Source organism: Buceros rhinoceros, unplaced genomic scaffold (genome assembly GCF_000710305.1).
Source record: "Buceros rhinoceros silvestris isolate BGI_N320 unplaced genomic scaffold, ASM71030v1 scaffold29887, whole genome shotgun sequence".
Lineage (NCBI taxonomy): Eukaryota > Metazoa > Chordata > Aves > Bucerotiformes > Bucerotidae > Buceros > Buceros rhinoceros.
In genome coordinates, this window is record NW_010422054.1 from 1 (window position 1) to 11,133 (window position 11,133).

The following is an 11,133-nucleotide window of genomic DNA, read 5'->3' on the forward strand; positions in this document are numbered from 1 at the left end:
AAGGGCTGAGCCGGGCCGAGGAGTAGCGGGGAGAGGTCGGTGCCGCGTTGGGCACGGGCAGAGCGGGGCCTGTGTCGAACAGTCACCGCTGCTCGCGCTGCCGGCGCCTGCCGTTCCTGGGTGTAAACCTCTGGACGGACAGTGCAGCTGACAGGGCCGCGGTGCGGGTGCTTTTTACAGGGGACGCCGCAGAAGGATGTTGTCATAAACCCCGACGCTCCGAGCACGTTGCTCTGGGAGAAGCACGCGGACTATATAGCTTCGTACGGGACAAAGAAAGACGATTATGTAGGTACCGACTGGTTCCAGGGCAGCCGCGGTTTTGTTACCGGTAGGGATAACCCGTAGCTGCTCCGAGATGAGGGTTAGACAGGTGTTCACAAGTGTACTGTTTCTCGCCCTGCAGCCCCAAGTACAAAAGCAAGGTGTTGGAAATTTCTCTCGGTCTGTGATGAGTTTTGGCATGTATTATCTGAGCATAAGCTTGAAGATCGTCAGTTTAGCTCTAGAATTACTCTGAGGCCTGAGAAATTAACTCTTTGTTGGGAGTATGGGCACATTCCTGGGTTTGACAGATACTTCAGCGAGCATCGGTTTTATCGTGGCAAACCCCGACGCTCCGAGCACGTTGCTCTGGGAGAAGCACGCGGACTATATAGCTTCGTACGGGACAAAGAAAGACGATTATGTAGGTACCGACTGGTTCCAGGGCAGCCGCGGTTTTGTTACCGGTAGGGATAACCCGTAGCTGCTCCGAGATGAGGGTTAGACAGGTGTTCACAAGTGTACTGTTTCTCGCCCTGCAGCCCCAAGTACAAAAGCAAGGTGTTGGAAATTTCTCTCGGTCTGTGATGAGTTTTGGCATGTATTATCTGAGCATAAGCTTGAAGATCGTCAGTTTAGCTCTAGAATTACTCTGAGGCCTGAGAAATTAACTCTTTGTTGGGAGTATGGGCACATTCCTGGGTTTGACAGATACTTCAGCGAGCATCGGTTTTATAGTGGCAGGTCCTCAGGTGCAGCCCACAGCAATAGGATTCCAGTTTCACCAGGTGACAAATGTCAGCAGCTGCGGATGTCTGAAGAAAAGGGGCAGGTCCCTTTATTCTCCACAAAAAAACTCGAAGCACCGATGCTTATGATTGTTGTTGTTGTGCTCAAAAAGTGCTGCCTGTAGGGAACGGTGTTTATGGCAGGCGTGGGTGAGGCAAGCGGTGTGAGAGGATTTAACGTGAAATTCCCTTTGTTGTGGCAGTTCTGGCACTTGGGAGTAGGCTCCGTTAAATGCTGGAAGGATCTGTTACTTTTGAGGCTAGCGAGGGTGGTAATTTGAGTGGTACTTTGGGTGCCAGGATAACAGCCGTGGTCTAGAGTGAAGGGGTGCCCGACTGCCTGCGTGTGTTTAATTTGACAGTGAGCTCGATACTTTGAGCAAATACAGAGGAGGAAGGGGACGTGGTCCGCTCAGATCTGCGCGCGCGCACGTGCCTGTTCGTGTGTGTGTATGTGTGGGCATACAGACAGCCGCGGGGCACAGGAGGTTCCTGGGTGGGCAGTGAGATGTTGATGGGACGGAAGAGGGTTGACCTAGCACAAACGGTTTGTCAGTGTCAGCTCCTGTTTCCGCTGCTCTGTGTTGATGATGGGGCTTATCTTGTTGAGAACCAAACTCATGCCCTGCTTAGGAATACTGTATGTCAGAGTATCTGAGGATGAGTGGCGTTTACTGGGGGCTGACAGCGATGGATCTCATGGGGCAGCTGCACCGAATGAACAAAGACGAAATCCTGGCGTTCATCAAATCCTGTCAGCATGAATGTGTTGATGATGGCGCTTATCTTGTTGAGAACCAAACTCATGCCCTGCTTAGGAATACTGTATGTCAGAGTATCTGAGGATGAGTGGCGTTTACTGGGGGCTGACAGCGATGGATCTCATGGGGCAGCTGCACCGAATGAACAAAGACGAAATCCTGGCGTTCATCAAATCCTGTCAGCATGAATGTGGTGGAATAAGTGCCAGCATAGGCCACGATCCTCATCTTCTGTACACCCTCAGTGCTGTCCAGGTAAGTGGAACAGGGAGATTTTAGAAAAAAAAAACAAACCCAGACATTTGTAGTTGGTGATTTTGGTGATTGCAGCTTTATGAACCAAGTCCTGTTGGACGCCAATGGCAAAAAGGCAAAAAAACCTTATTAAAAAAATAAATCTAAGGGGTAAAACTTGAGGAAAAAGTAATTACCAGGCATTATTCTCGCCCTGCAGCCCCAAGTACAGAAGCAAGGTGTCGAAAATTTCTCTCGGTCTGTGATGAGTTTTGGCATGTATTATCTGAGCATAAGCTTGAAGATCGTCAGTTTAGCTCTAGAATTACTCTGAGACCTGAGAAATGAACAGTCACAACTATTCACCATAACTGTCTCCATTGTAGATGTAATTTCTCTCTATCCTTTGTAATTTGTGTGTGTGTGTGTGTTCTCCTTCTCATGCAAACTTTTGTGGAAAAAAATAACTGAAAAGGCTCAAATGGTTCTGAACAACTGCTTCAGTGCTTGCTGAATGCATCCGATCCTGCTTTCGAAAGGAGAGCCGGCGGTTGGAAGGTGGCAAAACACGGAAGAGCTCAGCTATCTTTTCATTTGAGAATTTCTTAAACTTTTTAGGCAGAGGTAGATGAACTGCAGTGCATGAAATTTTATTTTCATAAACCTCACCAAATGGTATTCGCAGTCAATTGAATGAAGACTTTTTAAATCCAGGATTATTATTTTTTTAAAATGTTTGCCTTTGACTGTTTCTCTGTCTTTTTTTTCCGCAGATTCTTATCTTGTATGATAGTCTCCATGTTGTTGATGTAAATAAAATTGTTGAATATATACAGAGCTTGCAACAAGAAGATGGATCGTTTGCTGGAGACAAATGGGGTAATTTTTAGCTCTTTAAAATGTCGTGACGGGGTTGACATGTGTAAGTGTGTGAAGTCAAGTGTCCTTGAATGGTCTTTTTGCTTATGTGTTGTATGTGGATGCTTACTTTCGCAGTTAGGAAGAAGGTTTGGTGAAGGACAGAGTTGTGCTTCCTTCATAAATATTCTAAACTTCAGTTCCGTTCTTGTATTAGAAATAAGCTGTCGAGTTCTTAAAGAAGAAAACTTCTGGGCATTTTAACTTGACAGCGCTTTGCTATACTGGACACGCTGTTCCACGAGGAGTGGTTTATGCTTGCTGTTCAGTAGCAGTCGTTGTCCCTATCGCCTGGGAAAAGATCTCTCACTGTACGGGAATGCGAAAAACCGGTTTTGTACTCGGGAACTCCTGTGAATACTGATTGTGTTTCTGCATGTCATTCTTTATGAGCAAAGGTGGGATTTTTAAGCTGTAGCATAAATATTTAGTCACTGTAAAACTACTTATGCCCACGGAACACTGAAGTTTTATTGGCTATCTCTATTGCATATGGGTCGTTCTGGTAAAATGGGGCAGTCCCGACCCTGGCGGGTGCTGTAAAGGCAGCTGTTGTCTGTTGGAGCAGTTCATAGCTCACTGCCTCCTTTTTGTTAAAGTGCTGATAAACGGACGGAATGCACAGAGGGTGCGCGTGGTTTCCAAGAGGGTGTTACAGTGCGGCTGAAGGAGTCCGTTACCTGATGCCGTTCAGAACAGTTTGTTCTCTAGGTTTCAGCTCGTGGATTTCTTAAGAAGAAAAGTTATGCATCAGTTTGACCTAAAAAATGAATGTTGGCGGCTGGGTTGAGTTCTGTATTTTGACTTCAAGTACTGATCGCTTGGCGTTCATGCTGAGAAAGTTGTACTGGATGGACTTGCCGAGCACTCATTCCGCTGGAGCTGGAGCGGTTTGGTTTAGCTTTCAAGCAGGCAAAAGAAAACTGGGAACTTTCATCAGTCGTCTTCTAAAAACTAAAGCAGCTTCTACTCTGCCTACATTTAAGATAGATCAGGAGCTAGGTCTGAGTATTTTTGAGTCCACTGCTCTGCAGTTACCTAGCGGAGCCCTACAGATAAAGTCTAAAATGATACTGCTGTTTGTAACTCGCCACTAGTTGAGTTGATTGGGGTGTGTATCTGACTGTACACCAGCTCAGAATGAGTTGTTAGCTCTTACGTGCAGTAAACATGCAGATCACTGGGTTGTAACGTACGCTTCCTAAATTACTGAGGAAATAATTCGGGGGCTTGAAAAGGAAACAGTATGGGGGCGGGTTTTGGCTGATTTTTGTTGTTCAGTGTAAAACCCAATATTTTGACATTTTGCTCTATACTTTTGATAGTGATTTAAATGTGCTTTTGTTGTTGTTAATAGAAATACTCTTATTTCATTCCCTACCCACCACGTTCTAGGAGAAATAGATACAAGGTTCTCTTTCTGTGCTGCAGCGACCCTTGCACTCCTGGTAAGTCCTAAACCATTACTTGCACAAGTACTGAATCCTCTCTGTGTTACTCTAAAGTTACTGCAGTGGATGACCCTGGTGGAATGTAAAGCGCGTTGGTTGCTTTTCTGACTTGCAGGGAAAGCTGGATGCTATTGACGTGGGGAAAGCAGTAGAATTCGTGTTGTCCTGTATGAACTTTGATGGAGGATTTGGTTGTAGACCGGGTTCTGAATCACATGCAGGACAGGTGAGTTTTTCTTTATCTGGAGATGTTTTAAATTTGCAAGCACCACATACTGCCTATAAATGTTTCTTTACAACATCTGTCAGTAATGTCACCTGCTGTCCCTTTCAAGTTTCCCGAACAGCTGATACTAATACCGGGGTTAAAATAGAAGAACAGATAGGTGGACAAATCCGAGAAGACGAGTAGAGACTTGGGAGGTTTTAGTCCAGGCAGGAAAAAAGTTCATAAGGAAACAACTTCCTGGAGTGTGTTTCACCCTTCACACAGTGATGCTGGAATAGTTAGCACAAGGGGTTTGGGAGAATTTGAAGTGGGTGTTAGTGGAGACATTGGACACTGCCTCTGCCACAAATCACAGTGAAACATAAAGGAGTATTGTTTGTGCTTGATATTTATCACCTGATGAACTCGAATAAGAATGAGCCGTGAACCTTCTCAAGAGGAGGCTTGCTTATTTGAGGAAAGTCAGGTTTAGGTGAGATGCTCAACTTGGGCACAGGAACATTTGTCATGTTTTGTTGTAGACACTAAAGAGTGTTTTACTAGTGATGGCAAAGTCTGAAAAGTGCTCAGTAAAATCTTGTTGAGAAGAGAATGCAGTGGTATAATTGGGACAAATATAGGGGTCACTCAAGGAAGAGAATCTCAATGACTTCTTCCAGCAGAGAATTTACACAAAAATGACCTTTACTGTTTTTATTTTTCATGGACAATATTATTACACCTAACTTGAATTTAGGAATAGAAATCAACTTTCAATAAAAATTTCTAATGTTGTCACAATCACCTGTTTATTCTGCATAATTGTGGTGAAACCTGCTGCGTGTACCTTATGGTGTGAGTTGATCTTCAGTAGTGTTGCCAGAGAGTCTGTGTGGCTGGACCGTGTCCCAGCGTTCCGGAAAGTCTGAGTAGCTGAACCCACTCTGTTTGCAGTTGGCATCTCCTGGGGCGGTTAGGCTGTTGGGTATATTCACATCCTCCTTAAAATGCTGTAAAGGGCAACTCCTCACCTGCCTCGTAGGAATGTCACATTCAGTTTGCAGCATTCTTGGATAGACACATTGCTGTTGATACGTGCTTCTGTTGGGTTTTGTGGGGTTCCTTGGTGTCTTTTTGGGAGTGCGTTTTGTTAGGAAGAGGCGACTGTGAGCAGGTTTTGGCTGATGCTGTGATTTCTTGCAGCTTGTGCTTGGCTGCTTTTGTAGTGACCACGTGAAATGTGACCTGAGTGTTCTGCAGTGCTCTAAAAGTTAGTTCCCAGGAAAAAATAAGCAGGGGTTAGTCAGTGCACACAGATGACATGGCACATTGAAGGGAAGCCGGGCATGACTCGAGGTAGGGGTGGTTGCCAGGATAATTAGTGATCAGGGTTAGCCTGTTTCTGTTGGAGAATCCATTTGGTCTTTAGTTTGCCTTCCGAGGCACAGGCTGGATGCAGAATTTTCCTGAAGGCCATGCGCAGCCTGCAGAAATCAGTTTGGGTGCTCTGACTTGAGAGGCTCTGTCTTTAAGATAAAACTGTATGGCTCTGCTTGCTCTTTCAGGATCTTTTTCCAAACCTTGCATTAGTGTCTTATATTAGCAAAATCTTGCTGTTCTGTAATTACATCGTGTAACTGGTACTTTCATAGGAAAAGCAATTGTAACATTCGTAATGGAAAGGTAAAACTCACTGGAGCCACAAGTTAAATGTGTGCTTGTTTTGTATTGTGTTTGCATTTAGTCTGCTAAACTATACTTAGTTTAAAACTATGCTTACTTTTTAAATACACACCAAATTTATGTCTGTAATTTTAGATCTATTGTTGCACAGGATTTCTGGCTATAACAGACCAGTTGCATCAAATCAATGTTGACTTGCTGGGCTGGTGGCTTTGTGAACGTCAGTTACCTTCTGGAGGTCTCAACGGACGACCAGAGAAGGTAGTAGATGGCTTCTTTTGTTTGATCAAACCTCAATAGAGATGATTTTTACCAGCGCTAAGGTACTTCTGGAAAATGTCATGACTTCTACGACATGTTTATTAAACTTTCTGAAGAAGTCAGGCCTTCATTTTGATTCTTCATCTTGACACAAACACTTGTGACCTGCAGTCCTTAGGCTGAGTCCTCGGTTTAGGAAGGCCCTCAGGCTGTAGTATGTCTTGCTGACCACTTGAACCAGTTAAATCAGGGCTTGAGTATTTTCTGACATTGGGAAGGATCTTGTCGGTAGTATTCATAGGAAAAGTACTATTTTGCAAGGTGTAATAGTGTTCCACATGTCACTAGGAAGTTGTGTAACCTAGAATAATCTCCACTGGCAAACAGATAACCAACCAAGCAAGAGATTTTTTTTCTCTTTTTTTTTTTTTTTTAATTTAAATAGGTTGATACGAAGTTCTTTGTCCTTACGCCTGAAGAGGGCACTGTGGTGTTTTAGCTTCTCCCACAGGAGGTGAAGGCTGTTTCAAAATCATGTTCTTGTGGTTTTGTTTCTTGAAGAAGGGAAGAGGTTTGAAAAAAGAGACTTTCCCTTCCTGAAAAAGTCAGTCCTCTGAAAAGAGACTGCATCCAGGAACTTTCTTCTCTTTTAGCCCAAAGAAACTTTTGAAGTCTTGCTTTTCTACAACAGTGTTATGACAGCACACCTAGTAATTTACAGAATCCCCAATAAAATCTGCAGCAATGTGTTTGAAACAAAGTGAAATAATAATCTGCTTCTCTGCTTGCCAGTTACCTGATGTGTGTTACTCGTGGTGGGTGCTAGCGTCTTTGAAGATGATTGGTAGGTTGCACTGGATCGACAGAGAGAAACTGCGCTGCTTTATTTTGGCTTGCCAGGATGAGGAGACCGGAGGATTTGCTGACAGACCAGGAGATATGGTAAATCATCCATTACTAAATAAAATATACGTATATATATATGTAAAATGCCAACTGAAAAAGTAAATTATCTTGTTTGGGTGTTAATTGGCGATCCAGGTGTGAGAGTTTCGCAGAGTCTGCAGCTTGCTGTGAAGGGAAGAGCAGGGTGGTGTTGCTTTTGGAGGCTCACTTGGGGAGCACATATTTTACACAGCACTTGCACTATACTGTCCCCCATTGAAGACAGTTCCCATTCCTTACAAATCCTTGTTGGGTTCCCGTAACACGTACGACACAAATTGTTTCTCACAAGACCACCTGGAAGATCTCTGTAAAAATACCGTGTTTGGTTGTGGGTTTGGGGGAGGAGGGGTTCTTTGGGAGTTTGCTTTCTTCATAAAGTCATTTGCGAGCTGGAGTCCAGCACAGGTTAAGTAGGTTCAACTGTCTCAGTGTTTTTTGCCTGATCTAAATGAGTCGTAAGTTTTTACTGAGAATCCTTACACGCCAGCTTTTGTTCAGTGCCAGCCCAGCCTCTGAATAAATCATGTCACTGGCATTTGTTTAGACGAGGGAGGAAGAAGCTTTTGTGATAGTATGATGAAGAGAGTGGTGATGTGGGTTATCTGCTTGGCTGAGAGAGCTGTTACGGTTTAGCTGGTCTGTTCTCTCTGGTTTCAAGCAGAAACAATTGAGATTGTCCAGGTAAAACGGCAGATAAAGTTTGTATCTTTCAAGGGTGCTGGACAGATAAAATGAAAAGTATTATGAGACCTCGTTGCAGTTCCTCCAGAGCACTTGGCTGCTTATTTATAGTCAGTGGTCAGGGCGAAGTCTTAGCTGCTTTTATTGTAGCTGACCATGTTTTGTAGAGTGGCTGATGAACTCCACTGACAGAACACTTACGTCAGGAGACTTCACAGTCCCGTACAATTATGTGGCGATGCGCGCTTTTAGGGAAGGTTCATACGGTGAAGGAATACTTGGATACCAGATAACTGCTCTTCGGGGCTTGCTCTCCCTTGTGTTTTTGCCTGTCAGCTTTCCAGCACAGTAGATTGCTGCTCCGCTCTCGGGATTCTACAGCACTGCTCTCAGAGACCATTAAAGAGCATTACAACGTTGCTGAAGAGCAAATGGGGAAGTTATGGAAGTGGTGCTTGTAGACGAGCAAATTTACTTTTAAAATTTTTATGGTCTTTGCTTCTGCTACCCGACAACGGTACATGCTCGTGGAGAGACTGAGTGTTTCCTGCCAAGTTCAGAGTTGAAAAACATCTTGGGGGCAGGCAATTGACAAGCATCTCTGAGTAAATCATAGGATTGTAAATTTTTATTGAAATTGTCTTGCCTGCACAACACTATTGTTCAGTTGTGTGGTCTTCTCCAGCCATGGGTATTTGCGGTTCTCTTACTAGCAGACAAAAATCTTAATTCCATACAAATAAAAAGCTGGTTAACTTTCAGAAACAAGCCACAGGCTTCCTTTCTTCTCCCAGGTGGATCCGTTTCACACCTTATTTGGAATTGCTGGACTATCTTTATTAGGAGAGGAACAAATCAAGGCTGTCAATCCTGTCTTTTGTATGCCAGAAGATGTCCTTCGAAGAATAAATGTACAGCCTGAGCTTGTGAGCTAAGCCTTGTGGAGAGGAAAGCTGGATGTGATGTGCCCGGTTGCTTTGGTTTGACCGATGGAAGTGATCTCATCTCTGAAGCGGTTAGCATATTCTTCTTTGAGATGTGTTTACCTTATGAAAGTAAAGCAGTAGCTTTACTGTGGGCTCTGTCGCTCTGTAAGCTGTATCAGAACAGCTGGCTCTAATAATCTGGTGTAACATGTTCTCTGGTTGTATGTAAGGGATGTAGAATCGTTTGTAATCTGTATCAAACCGTATGGCCTCTGCTTTTTTTTTTTTGAATATTCGAGTCAGAGCAGTACTGTGAATGCTTGATTTTTATATCTCTGTGATACCAACTGTGCTAGCATCTGTCTTTCCTCAAGCATGTTTTGATGGTGGATCACACAAAGCACTTTAAAAAGAACATGAGAACACAGAGGGACAAAGCCCAGCTTAAGCCATGCACTTAAAGCCACACACTTCTGTATTTGATTCTTCCTGTTCACGTTTGCCATCACTTTTATTTACTGACAAACGAGCGTTTTACTCGGATAGTAATGGACATCAGTCGAAACAAAAATTATGGTTCCATTAAGATTATGAATGTCTTAATTTATTCATGAGTCCCCTAGAACAGAATTTTACTTGAAATAGAGCATACCTTGAGTACGTGTAGTGCAACTTGCCAGCGTTAAGCGTTCTTTCAAAGGTCTGTAACGCAGTGACTGGTAACCAAATACAGGGTTGATCCTAAACGTGGGGCTGCGTTGAAATCCTGCTCTTGCAGCTTTTCAGGCAATGACTGCCAACACTTGGTTATGGTGTTGCTGAAAATAAAACCAGGCGCAGAAACTACTGGTTCTCTGCAGGATAGAGTCCTCCTTGTCTTCACAGAAGCCCCGAAATTGCCTTTTAGTTTACATTCCACGCGCCCTGGCTGAGCTGGAGTGGGGCAGCTGTCCAGCTGCCTCATGAACTCTTTGGTCAAAGCCTGGAATTTTTTTCTTTTTCAAGGTTTGGAAAAAAGTTACAGTAGGCTTTGTGTTGAGTGCGGGGAAATTGGCTTTTATTTAACTGTAAAGTTGAACAGGAAAATGTAAAATAAAATTTTCTCATTCAGGTTACCTTTGCAAGTGCCACTTCTTCTCACTTATGGAAACAGTGTTCCGTACGCAGGAATTTGCCATTTTTTCCGTGTTGTGTAGGCAGAGGGGAATCCTCCTCAGAATGCCTAGTGTAGTATAAACTGAGACGCCCTGGGAATCGGTATGTGGGTGATTGATACAGCGTGACAGTAGAACACTTCACTCTAGGTTAAACCTATTAGTATCACTGGAATTTTTCTCTCAAGAAGATCTGGCCAACTTCATTTCCTAAGTCAGCTGTGGTTTGTTTTTTTTTTTCCAAAGATCTTACAAGATAATAGGTTAAAAAAAAGTGTGTGTACAAACCAAAACCCTTAAAACATTCTTCTATTCTTTACATTGTTTATTTTTAAATACTGTATTTATTGAGTTCACAACTTTTCTTATGCAAACAAAACCAGTTTTGTTAGACATACTGTGGAAAAAAAAAGAGTTGTCCCCTGTCTCTGTGTTAAGATTTATGTCATTTTGGTGCAGAAATCTTTCTTACTGTCTACCTCCATTTTGTTACAGGTACTGATAAGATTTTTTTTTTTTCAGAGATCACGTAGTTAGAAACTTTGCCATAATTAATCTGCTATTTTCATTCTTCAGTTACAGGTATTAAAGGCTTTCAGAAATTTGTAACTTCATAACTTTTTTTTTCCCCGTGGAAATCTTTATATGGAAAGATCCTGATGTTATCTTAGTACTCAAGTACTGCAGTGTAGCCAACATTCCCAGGAATAAGTTTTGCAAGATTCTGGATGAGAATGCGAGAAAGAATAATGAATAAATGAGGTACATAAAATAGTGTGGCTGTAGGAACGTTTGTAAAAGAAAACCTCGCCGACAGCTCTGCCGGGGCGGCCGCTCCACACCGCGCGTCTCTAAC

At 43.3% G+C, this 11,133-nt stretch overlaps 1 protein-coding gene across 1 annotated transcript; it reads left to right on the forward strand.

The window, feature by feature from the left end:
• Positions 1-180: 180 nt before the first annotated feature.
• On the forward strand, positions 181-9,132 carry RABGGTB (Rab geranylgeranyltransferase, beta subunit; the record flags this gene model as incomplete). The annotated part of the gene is made up of 8 exons (XM_010139922.1): positions 181-288; positions 1,871-2,068; positions 2,821-2,926; positions 4,361-4,413; positions 4,532-4,642; positions 6,443-6,568; positions 7,361-7,510; positions 8,992-9,132. Coding segments are annotated over 8 exons (993 nt in total), but the record flags the coding sequence as incomplete, so codon positions are not given.
• Between the last annotated feature and the right edge of the window lie 2,001 nt (positions 9,133-11,133).